At 46.0% G+C, this 13,516-nt stretch overlaps 1 protein-coding gene across 1 annotated transcript in view; it reads left to right on the forward strand.

The window, feature by feature from the left end:
- Window positions 1-1,748: 1,748 nt before the first annotated feature.
- The window catches only part of LOC140723759 (zinc finger protein RFP-like), a 35,494-nt gene continuing 23,726 nt past the window's right edge, over window positions 1,749-13,516 (forward strand). The window contains exons 1-2 of the mRNA XM_073038299.1: window positions 1,749-2,256; window positions 2,949-3,044. Coding sequence (XP_072894400.1) covers window positions 1,846-2,256; window positions 2,949-3,044 — 507 coding nt within the window. The 5' untranslated portion in view covers window positions 1,749-1,845. The remainder of the gene's footprint in view (window positions 2,257-2,948; window positions 3,045-13,516) is intronic.

A 13,516-nucleotide genomic window follows, 5' to 3' on the forward strand; every position in this document is an offset into this window, starting at 1 on the left:
CAGCTTGTTCTCAGAATTAAAGGAAAATCCTCGAAACTCAAATTTCGAAATAAATTTTATTATCAGAGTACAGATAAGTTAGCACATACAACCCCGAGAAGCATTTTCATGCGGACATACTTAGAAAAAGTATCGAATAGTAACCATAACAGAAGCAGGCAGTGAAAGATCAGCCAGAGTGCTGAAGGTAACAAACTGTGCAAATGCAAATACGGAGAAACAGGATAAATAACAAGAGCATGAAATAACCACAACGGCTGCTGATGGATCTCCGGAGCTCTCACCGCTCCCCTGCGTAATCCGACAGGCTGAAGGCCAAGGGAGAACAAGGCGCAAAGGTAAACTCGTGATTTAGAAAATAAGAAACAGGAGCATTCCTGGCCATTCGGCCCGTTGCGTTGTTCTGTTCCTCACTCAGAACATGGCCAATCTTTGATCTCAGCGCCACTTTCCTGCAACATTCCCAACATCGCCGAGCCCCAAAATATGTCCGTTTAATTTAGGAAACTTGTGGAGAAAACTCCAAATATGCACCGCACTGTGTTGGGGAAATTTCTCCTCATCTCAGTCCTGCTGAGGTGACCTCGGATTTTGAGTCTGTGACCCCTGGTTCCACTACCCAGCCAGGAGAATAATAATTCCTGCCCCTACCCTGTAAATACCCTGTGAGACTGTGTCTGTCTCCATCAGGAAGTTTCTCCATGTGAACCTTGTGTTAATGAAATTGGTGACAGTTCTTTCAGACCAGCAGATTTGACCACAAGAACACCAGACAGTGGTCAGCACGGAATGTCCTGCAGTTGCTGCAGGAGAAGGACTGGATGGACACAGTGGAGTGGTTCCCTGAGCAGACAGTCCAGACCATCTGGCCGAATGCCTCATCACCAGATCTCACCAACAGGCAGCAAAACCTCACCTGTCTGGCCGTGAGAGGGGCCCTCCCAGTCTGATCCTTGCTGCATGCCCGGAGATAACTCCCACAGCGCGCTGCCCCGAGATTACTGCAGTGGAGACGATACGGTCACTCACCTCTTTGCGGACTGTGGGCTGACGAAGATATGTGGAGGAACATTCAAGGGCCTGTGCCACAGCAGCTGCGTGACAGAAGGCTCACTGATCCTCGGGCTGTTCCCAGGACACGCAGGAAAACGGACAGCGAGTGCTGCTGGAAGATCATCAGCTCGGGGAAAGACGCTCGAAACTTGTTGGCCTGCCATCACACCGAGATGTCCGGAGAGCAGCGGTTCCCAACCTGGGGTCCACGGTTACTGGTGTTGGTCTTTGGCATTAAAAAAGGTTGGGAACTGCTTTCGTACAGGAATACTGCCGACTGACACATTCCAGTCTACAGGGACAACACTGGGACTACAGGGATCCTCTACACTGGACAGGGAGTGGCCGGGTTGGCTGAGGACGCCTCACAGTTATTGTAGTAGTGAACCACCCCAGGGGGACACATGGCTTCTCCTTTCAGCGCAGGACTTCAATCGTCTTCCAAGGGAAGGTCCTTCCGAACGCAGGGATGAGGCCTTTGGAGATTCAGCTGACGTTTTTGTCACACTGCGTTTTTAAGAGATGGGTTGGTCGCCATACGGTCAACCCTCCTCCGCTCGTACCCGGGCTTAGACAGTCCATGGCCGCGTTTTCTTATCTGTTGCCTGTTTAATGTGTTTTTGATCCCACACTCAACATAGAAATGCCCAAAATTTGCACTGAACACATCCAGCAAAACCATGTTCATTCCCTGAGACTGCAGCGCGCGTAGTGGACAATCGCGGTACTGCAGGGGATCAGCAGCTCCCCGAAAGTGAAAGCATTCTGAATCAGGAAGTGCCGGGAGTTAACATGGCTTCGAAAGGAACGGCCGAGAGTTGGACCGAGGAGACAATTTGCGCCATCTGCCTGGATTTCTTCACCGATCCGTTATCACTGGAGTGCGGACACAACTTCTGTCGCTCTTGTATCATACGGTGTTGGAAAAGGGAGGAGAGAAACTCCTGCCCGGAATGTAGAGAGGTGTTTGCTGACCGCACCCTCAGGGTGAATCGGGCCTTAGCAAATCTGGCTGAAAAAGCTCGAAATCTAAACCGGAATCCGAAAGGGAAGGAAAGTAAACTTCACTGCGAGGAACATGAGGAAGAACTGAAGCTGTTTTGTGAAGCGGACAAGACACTGATCTGTGTGATCTGTAGAGACGCGCAGGAACACAGAGAGCACCGCGTCATGCCGATTAAAGAAGCTGTTAAAAACTACATGGTAAAAACTAACGTTAATTTAATGCTTCACACATTTCCTTTGTCCTACATAGCATCACACGAGCCTCCATAACCAACTCATTATTCTTTGCAACTTTCGCCTTCTCCAACGGGATTCTAGCATCTCTCCGTCCCACAGCCCACCTCCGCACCCCGCAACTCTCCGCTCTCTATTCGGGTCGTGGTCCACGTCCTGTATCGCCCTGATCCACTCGCTCCTCCCCACTGATCTCCCTCCGGGCACCGACACCTGCAAGCGGGACAAGTGCTACACCTGACTCCTAACCTCCTCCCTCCTCACCATTCAGGGCCGCAAACAGCCCAGTTCCTCCCGTTTCTTCCATGGTCGATTGTCCTCTCGTATTAGATTCCTTCTTCTCCAGCTCTTTACCTCTTCCACCTGTCCCCTCTCAGCTTCTCACTTCATCACCCTTCCCCACGTTCCCCCTCACGTTGTCTCACCCATCACCTGTCAGCTGGTTCTCATCCCCAACCTTTTCATTCTGGTTTCTGTCCCATTCCTTCCCAGTCCTAATAATGGGTCTCATCCCGAAACACCGACTGTTTATTTCCCCTGAATAGATGTTGCCTGACTCACTGAGTTCCCCCGGCATTTTGTGTGATAATCGGGTTTGATCACCTGTTTCTTTTGATGCATCTTTGTTTCTATTTCCTTCACTCTCTGACTTCCAGGATCAGCTAAAATCTTCCTTAGACTCTCTCACAAAAAAGAAATCAGACTTCCAGGAAAAGGAGCAGCAACAGAAAGAGAAGATTTCCGGAGTTCGGGTGAGGCTTCCTGAGCAGAATTTCTGATATTACTGTCGAGTTTTGCTCCATTTAATGCAGAATTGCCGAGTATCGCAGCTCCAGTGACCTGGGTTCGATCCTGACTTCTGCTGCTGTCTGTGTGGAGTTTGCATGCTCTCCCTGTGGCCATGACAGTTTCAGACACATTCCAGAGATATGCTGGATGAATGGTTAATTACAATTAACCCTGTGAAGGTGGGGAGCGTGTATGTGAATCAGGTGGGTGTTAATGGGTCAATGGGGAGAATAGGTTTCAGGAGGGAATGGGGTTGATGGGAATGTTTCAGAGCTAGCATGGACATTAATGGACCAAATGGTCTCCTTAATGTCATAAGGAAATACACACAGCAATACAGTAAATTAATCTTCACTTTTCATTCGACAGGAACAGTCACACAGCGTTCAGACCCACATCACATCCCAGTTTGCTGAACTGCGCCAGATTATCACTGAGAAAGAGCAGAGCTTACTCAGGGATCTCAGGAAGGAAGAGGCGAGGATTCTAAATCCAATGGAGAAAAATCTTCGAGAGATTCAAGAGAATATAAGGTTTATTCAGGAGAAAATCACTAAGTTAAAGGAACAGATGGATCAAAAAGACAGTGTGATATTTCTCAAGGTGAGGAATTATATTTCAATTTGTTTCTGTCAAAGGGCACTGAATGAACAGCGGTATATTTCTCTGAAATTATTTACTCTGATCATAACACAGAGCTGCTTACTGTTTCCTTAATTACCGCATTAAATATCCTCTAAAACTCCCATCAACACCCAGTTCCAGTCCCAGGCTGTGAGTGTGTCTGGTGCGGTGGGTGTGAGTTCTCTCTGTCAATCAGTGAGAACCAAGAAAGTGACCCACACATCAGACTTAACCTCCATATCCAGTTTCCATCAGATGGGAATCTTTCACTGTCTCTTTATTTTTTGGATACATTTCACATGGGATTATATCCCATTCTCTATCATAAACAGGCCATTAGATCCATCTTCTATCAGTTCCCCTGCTTCACAATCCTCCTGCCACCTACTCACCGCATCCAGCAACAGTGCACCGAACTCCCTGGTCCCTCACGTGTTTATCCAGCCTCCCCATTACATTCAATCTCTGCTGTTCCATTTCAGCCACTCCTGTGGCACTGAGTTCCACATCCTCTTCACTAAATTTCTTGTGGAATTTGTTAAAATCCATCTGGAATTACATCTCCCCACAAGTCTCCCCATAAATAGTCTCCACCCGCACACAATCACATACATCACTGATCTTAGATTCCTCCATCCTATCAGCCTGACGTCATATCCAGATGATAATGCACACCCTGTCCTGTCTTCCCTGTAAGTTTCATCCTCTCAGTAATGGTCTGACATTCAGAAACGTTCCCAGTAATTTACCCCGTGGTTCTGTATTGTCCGTGTGTGTGAGTGATTGCGGGAGTGGGAATTTTCAACACCTTGTAATGATTTGGATGAAATTCAGGATGTGGACAGTAAGTCCAAGTCTAATCGGATTTGTGTTTTATTTATTTCAGGAGGAAGCTCGTCGGAACAGAAGGTAGGATAGGCTCTTTACTGAAACCCTGAATGGATTTGTAAAATAGTTCAGAATAGCAATTATAGCAATTTATAACCAGCAGTTTAATATTTACAGGATTAACGACGCTGTCCAGGAATTGTCAGTGACAGATGAGACCCTACCGGTTGAAAAATTCGATCACCCCTATTTGTTCAACACAGTGCTGAGAGAAACGCTTGATGCTATTAATCGAGGTAAAACTTACAAAGATTCTTTCCTCCCCATTCATTAGTTCCAATTTGAGGCAAAGATTGTCTGTAATACTGGGCTGAAGGGGAACTGAAGTTTATTCCACATCAACCCCACCGACTGGGAGGCATCACTGTCACATCGTCAGCTGGAGATGTCAGACCCCTGAACACACCAGCACAGGGTCACAATACAACCAATACACGGGACTGTCAAATGAACCACTGTGTTCCGATCCCAGGCAAATGCACTAACACACCAGGGCATGAGTTTGGATCTACCAGAGGAGCTGGGAATTTAATACTGACAATAATATTGTAGGGAATAAAAGCGGGTATCAGTGTGGTGACAGGGATTGTCAGGAAAATACACAAGTCCTTCATGTGCCCTGTGAGTGCAGACTCTGACTGACACAGGTCTTCCCCCTTCCGGATCAGCATCTCTCACTGTTGTTAGAGGCAGAAGAGGGGAGTGGTCGTGATCGGGGACTGAATCGTCAGGGGAAAAGACAGGAGAATCTATTGATGTGAACGGGACACCCGAATGGTATGTTGCCTCCTGGGTGCCAGGGTCAGGGATGCCTCGAATCGTGTCCGCAGCATTTTAGAGAGGGAGGGAAAAGAGCCAGATTTCTTGGTAAATTTTGGGACAATGACATTGGAAGTAAAAGCAATTAGGACCTTAAAATAGAATTTGGAGAGCTTGGTCGAAAGCTCAGAAGCAGTACCTCCAGGGTTGTGATTTCTGGATTGCTGCCTGTGCCACGTGCTGGTGAGGGTAGAAACAGGATAATTTGACAGATAAACATGGCTGAGAAGGTGGTGCAGGGGACAGGGATTCAGGTTCTTGGATCATTGGGATCTCATTTGGTGGAGGAATGACCTGCTCAAAAGGGATGGGTCGCACCTCGACCCGAGGGAGAACAATATTCTCACAGAGAGGTTTGATAGAGCTGTCGGGGAGGGTCTGAACTAATTTGGTGGGGTGGGGGTTGGAAGTGGAGTGAAGGGATAGGACTGATGGTAAAAATGCAAAGATAGCGTACAGTCAGACTGTCAGATAGGGCGGACAGATCCGAGGACAAAATTGCAGCCAGCAGGGTGAGTATCAGTGCATTAGGGATGCAGAATTAAAAAGGGTAGCAGATACAGTACACAAAGCGTATTATCTCAATGCAGGGAGTATGAGAAATAAGGTGGATGATCTTGTTACTCTATTACAGATTGTCAGGTATGATGTTGTGGCCATCACGGAATCGTGGCTGAAGGATGGTTGTAGTTGGGAGCTGAATGTCCAAGGTTACACAATGTATCGGAGGAAGGAAGGAAGGCTGATGGGGTGGTGTGGCTCTGCTGGTAAATCAATAGCAAGATGTGACCTAGGATTGGAAGATGTTGAATCCTTGTGGGTTGAGGTAAGGAACTGCAAAAGTAAAAATGACACTGACACCAGTGATATACAGGCCTTCCAACAGTCAGTGGGTCGTGACCCACAGATTACAACTGGAAATAGAAAAGGCTGATGAAAAGGACAATGTTATGATAATCATGGGAGATTTCAACATGCAGGGCCGTTGGGAAAATCAGTTTGGTAAAGGATCTCAAGAGCGTGAGTTTGTTGAATGCAATGTGATGGCTTTCTAGAGCAGTTAGTCGTTGAGCCTATTCGGGGAACAGCTCTACTGTATTGGGTGTTATGTATTGAACCAGAGGTGAGTAGTTAAAAGAAACCTTAGGAAGCAGTGCTCACAACGTCACTGAGTTCAACTTGGAATCTGATAAGGAGGAAGTAAAGTCTGATATTGTAGTATTTCAGAGAAGTGAAAGAAATTACAGTAGTCTGAGAGAGGAGTTGGCCAAAGCAAATTGGAAGGAGATGCTGGCAGGGATGAGAGCAGAGCAGAAATGGTGTCAGTTTCTGGGAAAGTGAGAAAGGTGAAGGATAGATGTATTCCATAAATAAATAAATACTCAAATGGCAAAATAGTAAAACCGTGGCTGACAAGGGAAGACAAGTTACTGTAAAGGCAAAAGAGAGGGTATACAACAAAACAAAAGTTAGTAGGAAGACAGAGGATTGGGAAGCTTTTAAATATCTACAGAGAGGAAATAAAAGGATGATTGGGTGGGAAAAAATCAACAAGAAATTGATTTGAATTGAATTGACTTTATTACTTACATCCTTCATATACATGAGGATTAAAAATCTTTACATTACGTCTCCATCTAAATGTGCAATGTGCAATTTATAGTAATTTATGATGAATTATATGTATAACATACTGATCAATATAACATAGAAATACAGTTGTCTCAGCACGAGTTAATCAGTCTGATGGCCTGGTTGAAGAAGCTGTCCCTGGAGCCTGTTGCTCCTGGCTTTTATGCTGCGGTACCGTATCCTGGATGGTAGCAACTGGTACAGTTTGTGGTTGGACTGACTCTGGTCTTCAATGATCCTTCAGGCCCTTTTTACACACCGGTCTTTTGTAAAACAAGTTAGCAAACAATATCAAATTGTTTTTCAGGTATTGTAAAAAAAAACAGAGATGAGACTGGATATAGGACCGCTAGAAAATGAGAATGGATATATAATAACACAGAATAAAGAGATGGCAGATAAACCAAATATTTTGCACCAGTCTTCACCGTGGAAGACACTAGCACTGTGCCCGGTGTTGAAGAGTGTGAGGGAAGAGAAGTGAGTGCAGTTACTGTTACAAGGGAGAAGGTGCTCAAAAAGCTGAAAGACCTAAAGGTACATAAGTCACCCGGACCAGATGAACTGCACCCTAGTGTCCTGAAAGAGGTCGCAGTAGAAATTATGGAGGCATTTGAAATGATCTTTCAAAAATCACTGGAACCTGGCATGGTGCCAGAGGACTGGAAAATGGCAAATGTCACTTAGCCCTTTAAGTAAGGAGGAAGACAGCAGAAAGGAAATTATAGACCAGTTAACAATCACCCCTGTGGTTGGGAAGAAATTGGAGTCAGTTGTTAAGTATGAGGTTATGGAATACTTGGTGACACTGGACAAGACAGGGCAAGTTAGCATGGCTTTGTTAAGGGAATATCCTGCCTGACAAACCTGTTGGGATTCTTTGAGGAGATTACAAGCAGGATAGATAAAGGGGATGCAGTGGATGTTGTATATTTGGAATCTCGGAAGGCCTTTGACAAGGTGCCACACATGAAGGTGGTAACCAGGTTAAGAGGCCATGGTATTACAGAAAAGTTACAGGCATGGTTAGAACATTGGCTGATTGGTAGGAAACAGCGAATGAGAGTAAAGTGATCCTTTTCTGGTTGGCTGCCAGTGACTCGTGTTCCACAGGGGTCAGTGTTAGGACACCTTCATTTTACGCTGAATATCAAGATTTAGCTGATGGAATAGACCATAAGATGTTGGAGCAGAAGTAGGCCATTCGGCCCATCGAGTCTGCTCCACCATTCAGTCATGGGCTGAGCCAATTCTTCCAGTCATCCCCACTCCCCTGCTTTCACCCTATACCCTTTGATGCCCTGGCTAATCAAAAACCTATCTATCTCTGCCTTAAATATGCCTTGGCCTCAACGGCCACTTGTGGCAACAAATTCCACAGATTTTCCACCCACTGACTAAAGTAATTTCTCCGCATCTCAGTTCTAAAAGGACGTCCTTCAATCCTGAAGTCATACCCTCTTGTCCTAGAGTAGATGGCTTTGTTTCCAAGTTTGCAGATGATACAAAGATTGGTGGAGGGGCCGGTAGTGTTGAGGAAACAGTTAGGCTGGACAAGGACTTGAATGAGGAGAATAGGAAAGAAAGTGGCAAATGATATACAATGTTGGAAAATGCATGGCCATGCACTTTGGTCGTAGAAATAACGTGCAATTTTTTTTTCAGATGGGGAGAAAACCCAAAAGGCTGAGATGAAAATAGACTTAGCAGTCATTCTGCAGAACACCCTAAAGGTTAACTTGCAGGTAGAGTCAGTGGTGAGGAAGGCAAATCCAACGTTAGCATTCAATTCAAGGGGTTTAGATAGCATTCAATCCAAGAACAGGGATGTGATGCTGAGGCTTTATCAGGCACTGGTGCAGCCTCACCTTGAGTATTGTGAACAGTTTTGGGCTCCTCATCTAAGAAAAGATGTGCTGGCATTGCAGAAGGTTCATTTCATAAGGATGATTCCAGGAATGAAAGGGTTATCATACGAGGAACGTTTGATAGTTCTGTGTCTGTACTCGCTAGAATTTAGAAAGATGAGGGGGGGGGGGGATCTCATTGAAACCTTTCGAATGTTGGAAGTCCTAGACAGAGTAGATGTGGAAAGGATGTTTCCCATGGCGGTGGAGTTTAGGACAAGAGGGCACAGCCTCAAGATAGAGAGGCATCTATTTAAAACAGATGCGAATAAATTTGAGCCAGCGGTTGGTGAATTTGTGGAAACTTTTGGGTGTATTTAAGGCAGAGCTTGATAGGTTCTAGATTGGACACAGCTTCAAAGGTTACGGGGAGAAGGCCAGGTAGTGGGGCTGACGAGGGGAAAAAAGGATCAGCCATGATTGAATGGCGGAGCAGACTCGATGGGCAAATGACCTAATTCTGCTCCTATGTTTTATGGTTATCAGACCACTGCATTGAAGCATTGTGAGAATGAGCTCGGACACACCAACAAGCATTGACATGGGTCAATATTTCATCTCGGGAGAAGCACACACAGCATAACCGGCCTGGCAAAGCTCCCTCACACACATACACAGGAAGGACTGGCAGATTGTAGTCAGAGCCTCAGCAATGTACGTTGATATTTCCCTCAGTAACCTGGAAACCAATCTCTTCAGAGACAGTCATTTATTCATTTAAACAACTCAATCACGTGTGACACATTATCAACACACTCCAGACATGTGATGACACACTGTAACATACAAATTCTTCAATGTGTACACTCTCCTTCAAAGTGTATACACACCACACGGATATTTACCACAATCAACACAAACACACACACACACACACACACACACACACACACACACACACACACACACACACACACACACACACACACACACACACACACACACACACACACACACACACACACACACACACACACTATCACAGTGTGTCACACGGCCACAGAAATAGGCCCAAATTTCCATTTAGGATTGAAATCTGCAGTCCTTACCCAGTCTGTCTGTTCTGTGGCACTGAGCTGCCCTCTGACATGACGTCACATCAACACTTCACAGACAGACTCCGGGGTGAGATTCCTCAGGAGGATGATCTGGGAGGGTTTAACGGATGTTGAACTCACGGCCCACTTCATCAATCTGCAAGATTCTTGAGCATGGCCCATTTGTGTGTGTTTGCCCCCCCCCCCATCCCTCTAACCATTTCCCATCTGTGTTCCTGCCCTAATTTATTTTAAAATATTTTATTTTTACCTGTTTCTACAGCGTCTGGGGGCAAATTCCATTTACCAATCGCCCTCTCTATGAGAATGTTAGCCGATAGACCACTCAGAAAAATTTCCCGTCTCACTTTCAATCTGAGGCCTCTGGTTCTGTACTCCCATTTCTTCGAAAAAGAAATGTTATTTAAGCTCCTTATGAATTATTTACTTTGATAAGGGGTCATACCTGAACATCCGACACTACAGCTGAATAGTCCAAAGCTTATCCACTCTCTGCTTTTAACCCAAGCCCCCAGTCCTGGTAACATCCTCCTGAAGCCTCCTGTCCAGTGTAATGACATCCTCCCCATATTCGGGAACCGGAAATGCAGACAATGCTCCAAGTGTGGTCTATCATCGACATCAAAGGCCTTGCTGAATTTCATGTGGACAGTGTGGAATAGGCTGATGAATACAGGACTGAAGGTGTTTTATTAGATTGGGACAAGAAGGGCGGCGTGGGAGCTAAATTCTGAAGGGAGGCAGTTTTTTTAAAAGCTTCGCGTACAAGATCGGCGAGACTGCGCAGGACAGCGCGGAGAGTTTAAACAGATGACCACCCTATACAGCGGGCAGCGGAGTGGGAGGCAGCAGAGTGTAGGGCTTTGGCTCAACGGGCTTAGGCGGTAATGGGAAGAGCCGAGAGCGAGGCACCGACTCTTTTTCTCCCCTTGGCAAATCGGCCTGGACGGACGGGGGAACAGCAGGGCACATTAGCTAACTGTTTAAAAAGTTCGTGTGCTTGGCAATGTAAGTGGGTGAGTTGACCTATCTTTCTTTGTTTCATTCCTGTAGAATTAGGTAGCATGTCTGCAGGGTTAGTGCTTTGTTCAGGGTGTCAGATGTGGGAATCCTGGGAGACCTCCAGCCTCCCTGATAGCCACACCTGCACCAGGTGAACCGAGATTCAGCTCCTCGGAGACCGTGTTAGGGATCTGGAGCTGCAGCTTGATGATCTACTGCTTATTAGAGAAAATGAAGAGGTGATAGACAGGAGCTACAGGGAGGTAGTCATCCCTAGGCTACTGGGGTCAGAAAACTGGGTGACTGTCAGGAGAGGGAAGGGAAATGCCCGGATAGTGGAGGACACCCCTGTGGCTGCCCCACTCAGCAACAAGTATATCGTTTCGGATGCTGTTGAGGGGGATGACCTGACAGGGGACGGCCACGGTGACCGGGTCTCTGGCACTGAGCCTGGCGCTGTTGTGCAGGGGGGAAGGAGGGAGAAGAGGAATGCGGTAGTCATAGGGGATTCCATAGTCAGGGGAACAGACAGGATATTCTGTGAGCCTGGTAGAGATACCCGCATGGTGTGCTGCCTCCCAGGTGCCAGGGTACGGGATGTCTCGAATCGGGTCCAGAATATTCTGAAGGGAGAGGTCGAGCAGCCAGCTGTCTTGGTACATGTTGGTACCAATGACATAGGGCGGAAAAGGGAGGAGGTCCTGAAGAGAGATTTCCGGGAATTGGGAATGAAGCTGAGAAGCAGGACATCCAGGGTAGTAATCTCAGGATTGCTACCTGTGCCACGTGCTAGCGAGGGCAAGAATAGTAGGATCAGGCAGATGAATGCGTGGCTGAGATACTGGTGCAGGGGGCAGGGCTTCAGATTCTTGGATCATTGGGATCTCTTCTGGTGGAAGTATTACCTGTTCAAAAAGGACGGGTTACACCTGAACCCGAAGGGGATCAATATCATAGCGGGAATGTTTAATAGAGCTGTTAGGGAGGGTTTAAACTAATTTGGCATGGGGATGGGAAAGCGGAATGATAGAGCGGAGGAGGGGGAAAACAGAAATAAATCTAAGATAGTGATCAGTAAAGATGTCAGGAAGGACAGGCAGGTGATGGGGCAAATTTGCAGCCACTGGGATGAGTTGCAGTGCAATCAAAACAAAAAGTACCAAATACTGGACTTAAAGTATTATACTTAAATACACACAGCATAAGGAATAAGGTGGATGATCTTGTTGCACAGCTACAGATTGGCAGGTATAATTTTGTGGTCATCACTGAGACGTGGCAAAAGGATGCATGTCTCTGAGAGCTGAACGTCCAAGGATACACGGTGTATCAGAAGGACAGGCAGGTAGGCAGAGGGGGTGGCATGGCTTTATTTGTAAGAAATGATATTAAATCATTAGAAAGAGGTGACATAGGATCGGAAGGTGCAGAATCTTTATGGGTTGAGCTGAGAAATAGCAGGGTAAAAGGACCCTGATGGCAGTTATATACAGGCCTCCTAACAGCTGCAATGAGGTGGACTACAAATTACAACAGGAAATAGAAAAGGCTTGCCAGAAGGGCAGTGTTATGATAATTGTGGGGGATTTTAACATGCGAGTGGATTGGGAAAATCAGGTCGACACTGGATCTCAAGAGAGAGAATTTGTAGAATGTCTACGAGATGGCTTTTCACAACAGCTTGTTGTTGAGACCACTAGGGGATCAGAGGTACTGGATTGGATATTGTGTAATGAACCTGAAGTGATTAGAGAGATTGAGGTGAAGCAACCGTTAGGAGGCAGTGATCGTAACATGATTGAGTTCACTGTGAAATTTGAGAAAGAGAAACTGAAATCCAACGTGTCGGTATTGCAGTGGAGTGAAGGAAATTACAGTGGCACGAGAGAGGAACTGGCCAAATTTGACTGGAAAGGGACACTAGCGGGAGGACCGCAGAGCAGCAGTGGCTGGAGTTTATGCGAGAAGTGAGTAAGGTGCAACATAGATATATTCCAAAAAAGAAGAAATTTTCGAATGGAAACACGATGCGACCGTGGCTAACAAGAGAAGTGAAAGACAAAGTAAAAGCAAAGGAGAGGGCATTCAAGGAAACAAAAATTAGTGCGAAGACAGAGGATTGGGAAGTTTTTAAAAGCTTACAAAAGGAAACTAAGAAGGCCATTAAGAGGAAAAAGATGAACTATGAAAGGAAGCTAGCAAATAATATCAAAGAAGATACTAAAAGATTTTTCAAGTATATAAAGAATAAAAATCGTGTGAGAGTGGATATAGGACAGATAGAAAATGATGCTGGAGAAATTGTAATGGGAGATAAGGAGATGGCTGAGGAACTGAACGAGTATTTGCATCAGTCCTCACTGAGGAAGATATCAGCAGTATACCAGAAACTCAAGGGTGTCAGGGAAGAGAAGTATACGCAGTCACAATTACGACAGAGAAAGTACTCAGGAAGCTGAATAGTCTAAGGGTAGATAAATCTCCAGGACCAGATGGAATGCACCC

The sequence above is a fragment of the Hemitrygon akajei genome, unplaced genomic scaffold (genome assembly GCF_048418815.1).
Source record: "Hemitrygon akajei unplaced genomic scaffold, sHemAka1.3 Scf000133, whole genome shotgun sequence".
NCBI lineage: Eukaryota > Metazoa > Chordata > Chondrichthyes > Myliobatiformes > Dasyatidae > Hemitrygon > Hemitrygon akajei.